We start from the raw sequence: 4,191 nt of genomic DNA on the forward strand, positions 1-4,191 counted from the left end.
TCGTTAAAAACTTCAAAAACTATAAGTGCAATTTTTTTTAAATATTTTTTAACTATTTAATAAATTAAGCAAAATAAAAAAATTAGGAAAGCGGTTGACCCTAAAGGCCATCCCTGCAACTTCCCGCTACCTCCATACCTAAGTGCTAAAAAATTCACTTATTTTTTAAGCTCTTCGAGCTCAAAAATATAATTTTTGTGTAATTTTGAGCTCTCCAAGCTCAAATAAATCGCTGTTCTGTGCTTTTGAGCTCTTCGAGCTCAAAAGGCTAATGGAAGTTTTATAGAACACTATTTTTTAAATTTTCAAACCACACGGAAAAAAGTAAACTGTAATATTCACTCGAATTCCGGTTAGTTTTTATAATTTCAAACAGTAAAGCGGACATCGGGGTGGCGAAAATGTAAATATTACAGAACTTAATGTAGAAAGTATAAAAGCCACAGTTTATAATTTAATATCCAAAATAAGTGATTAGTAGCTGTCACTATAGTAAATAACGACTCTTTCATCTTTAAAAATTACAGTTTCAAACAGTAAAAAATGCCATTTCAATAAATAGTCCATATTATGTAGAGAAGGGGAACTTAGATGAAAGAGAAAGGGGTCTCACTCTGGGAGAATTTAACATTTCAAACAGTAAAAATTATACTTTCAAAATATACATTTTACCAGTCTAAGCAAGTCAATAATTACAGTTTGATTGTTAGCGTTGCGTTTAAAATTTACCATTTTACTTTGTAAATATTGACGTTGCTTAATGATAAATATTAAAGTCTGAATTCTTAATTATTATACTTTAACATTTTAGACATTTACCTAGCGAATATTACTGTTTGAAATAGTATTTTCTTCCATGTAAAGAGTAAATTGTAACGTTTAAATTGTAAATATTACAATGTGAATAGTAAAATTACGATTTTACTGTTTGAAATGGTAATTTTTAGCAGTTGATCATTACTTATTATCAATCGACTGTTATTTATTACAGTTTACTTTTTTCCGTGCACAATAACTTTTGAATGAATTAACCGATTTTCTCGCGGCTTACGGCATTCAACGCAGTTTTTTAAGTTCTTTGAAAAATCTTTAAGCGTAAACTAGTCAGACTAAAAATTTTATAGAAATTCTGAAAAAAACATTTTTTCTAATTTTTTTCGACAACGAAATCTCACGAACAAATCAACCGATTTTGACCGGGCTGGTGGCAATCAACGTGGTTTTTGAGGTTAAAAGCTGATTAATTTTTGGAATTGATCGGTTCAGCCGTTTAAAAGATATTTCAAAAAAACGAATTTTTGGAAATTTTATTTTTGAGATTTCTCAAAATTGATCGACTCAAATTCTGTAAATTAGTATCAGAATTCTAGGGGCAATGAAACTCTTCAGAACGCCGCTTATGTCGATCGAATCGGATGATCCGTTCAAAAGTTATGAGAGATTTACATACATACGTGTGACATTACCGCGGAAATAGTCAGGAAAGCTTCCTAGAACCTCAAAACGTCGAGATCTGATGAAAACTCGATTTTCGAAAAACGGGCCGAAAACAATAACTTCCCGATTTTTGAAAATTTTCAATTTTCTTAGCGGGAAGTTAAAAATCAAAAATGTCGGCTAACTTTATTATTATAAAAAATTTGGAAAACGATTGACCCTAACGGCCATCCCGGCAACTTCCGCTAATTCCATACTTAAGCGCTTAAAATTGCACTTATTACTTTTTGCGCTTTTCGAGCTCATAAATATAATTTTCGTGTCATTTTGAGCTATCCAAGCTCATTCAAAAATTATTATCGTTAAGACGTGAGTAAAGAAAAAAAAAAAACAGGGTGAAAACAATAACTTCCTAATTTTTGAAAATCTTCGATTTTGTTAGTGGAAGTTAAAATGTCGCAGTGATTTTAAAAACACTTGTTTTCAAATCTTTTATTGACGATATCTTTTGAACTAATTAACCGATTTCTACGTTTTGGCGGCAATCGACGCGGTTTTAAGCTCTATAAATTATGCTATGTCATCAAAAGTGATCCGAGAAGAAATGACGAAGTTATTTTCAACTTAGTTACTTTCAACCGTTCAAAAGTTATAAGCGAGTCACATAGTCACACACACACACACACACACACACACACACACACACACACACACACACACACACACACACACACACATACATACATACATACAGACATAGTGACAACATCGCGGGGGTAGTCAGGGAAGCTTCCTGTGACCTTCAAACGTCGAGATCTGATGAAAACTCGATTTTGCCAAACGTAAAACAATAACTTCCCGATTTTTGAAAATCTGAGATTTTTAGCGGGAAGTTAAAAAAAAAAAAAAAAAAAAAACTAAAAGTGAAATTTATTTTTTAAATCAAACTAAAAGATTACCTGATGTCTACTAATTTCAGCTTAACAATTTCACTTAACTCTGCTATTTCTTTACCAGACGATGCCAGATGATGGGACATTATTTTTCTTCTGAATTGTTGACGAAATCCAAGTGTCTTGATTCATTGTTGGAAAAATTTTTTAAACACACTTATGCGTACGATGTTCAACAATTTACTATATAAATTTTTATGATGACATTAAAAATTTTTTTTATTAAAAAAAAATCCTAAAAGCTAACTTCCGTATCATAAATTTTTCTGTAAAAAAACTCTTCGATTGAATCCGACATCACTTTTGGCTAATATTCGATTAAGTTTTTGATTACTATTTGATTTCATATATTTTGATTACACATATACCGGTTATTTAAATATAAATTGAATTTTTCAGACGGAGACACTTGCGACGCGACCGTTACTACGCAATAACTTGCCAGCGACTTAGCCGGTGAAGTAGTGCGCGCTGTTTGTGGATTTTTTGAGTTTGCGCATGCGCATAAGTTTTTTATAAGCTCTACCCATTATTGCGAAATATCGCTAAAATTTAAAGGTTATATTTTTTACTAAAGTAGTTTTGTGGAAAAAATAAATAAATAAAATGGGTGAAGTATTAGAAAATATAAATCCAAAGTTGTATGACAAATTAGGTGACCGTTTGATTACAACTGATGATTATAATGAGGATATTGTCGATGAATTTGATTCTAGAGAAGTTTTTGGTAATTATAATAAATAATAAAATAAAAAAATTTTTTGACAACAGTTAATGTTTTATCATTTTTGTTTTCTGATAAATTATTACTGAAAATAAGTTTTAGTTAGCTGACAGCTGTCAATTTTCAAAATTTTTATAACAAATCAATTACAATTAAAAAATGCTTCAAAAAATTTCCACTAATAATTTTTTTTTAATATTCACTTGCGAAATTTTTTTTATCATAATTACACAGCTATAAAATTGTAAAAAAATTTCTAACATCTGTCAACTTTAGTGTCATAAGTTATGATACTGGATTTAGCAGACACTTGGCAATTTTTTTTATTTTTCTTTAAAAATTAAACTGGATTTATAAAATTATTTAAAAAAAAATGTAATTTTCAATTTTTCGATGCTTCTAATGATGAATTTTTTCAGATAAATTTTTCTTGTATTAAATTACTTGTTAAAAAAACTCTAAGATTATCAGACGTCTAAATTTCAATATTATCATAAATTTTTTTAATTTTTATAAATCTAATTTCAGATTTAATCAGAAATATTAATGATCCAGAACATCCTTTGACATTAGAAGAACTTCATGTCGTTGAGCAAAATCTGATTGAAGTAAGAACTAATTTATAAATAATCACTATTTAGTAGTATTAAATTAAAAAAATCAAATAAACAAATTTTATGTTAAAGGTTGACAATAAAAAGAATACTGTAAAAGTAAATTTCACTCCGACAATCCCACATTGCAGCATGGCAACAATAATTGGGTTATCAATACGCGTCCAATTATTGCGAGCCTTGCCATCAAGATTCAAAGTAAACGTAGAAGTGTCTCCAGGAACTCACAACGCTGAAGCGGCGGTTAATAAGCAATTGGCCGATAAGGAAAGAGTAGCTGCAGCTTTAGAAAATACCCATTTAATTAGAGTTATTAACCAGTGCATACAATCCGAAAAATAATTATTAAATTTTATTATTGTCCTAAACAAAATATCTTAATAAAATTCTTCAAGTGTAAATAACATTCAATAGAATTTAATTTATATTTTTATTAAATATAACTAGTACAAATAAAAATTTT

General features: G+C 29.2%; 1 protein-coding gene across 1 annotated transcript; it reads left to right on the top strand.

Annotated features, from left to right (window-relative positions):
- The first annotated feature begins 2,919 nt into the window (after window positions 1-2,919).
- Window positions 2,920-4,134, top strand: LOC123260416 (MIP18 family protein galla-2). Its single transcript, XM_044721501.1, has 3 exons — window positions 2,920-3,117; window positions 3,643-3,722; window positions 3,801-4,134. The coding sequence occupies exons 1-3, from the start codon at window positions 2,997-2,999 to the stop codon at window positions 4,068-4,070; spliced, it is 471 nt and encodes a 156-aa protein (XP_044577436.1). The 5' UTR covers window positions 2,920-2,996; the 3' UTR covers window positions 4,071-4,134.
- Window positions 4,135-4,191: the final 57 nt, after the last annotated feature.

The sequence above is a fragment of the Cotesia glomerata genome, linkage group LG3 (assembly GCF_020080835.1).
Source record: "Cotesia glomerata isolate CgM1 linkage group LG3, MPM_Cglom_v2.3, whole genome shotgun sequence".
NCBI classification, from domain to species: Eukaryota; Metazoa; Arthropoda; class Insecta; order Hymenoptera; family Braconidae; genus Cotesia; species Cotesia glomerata.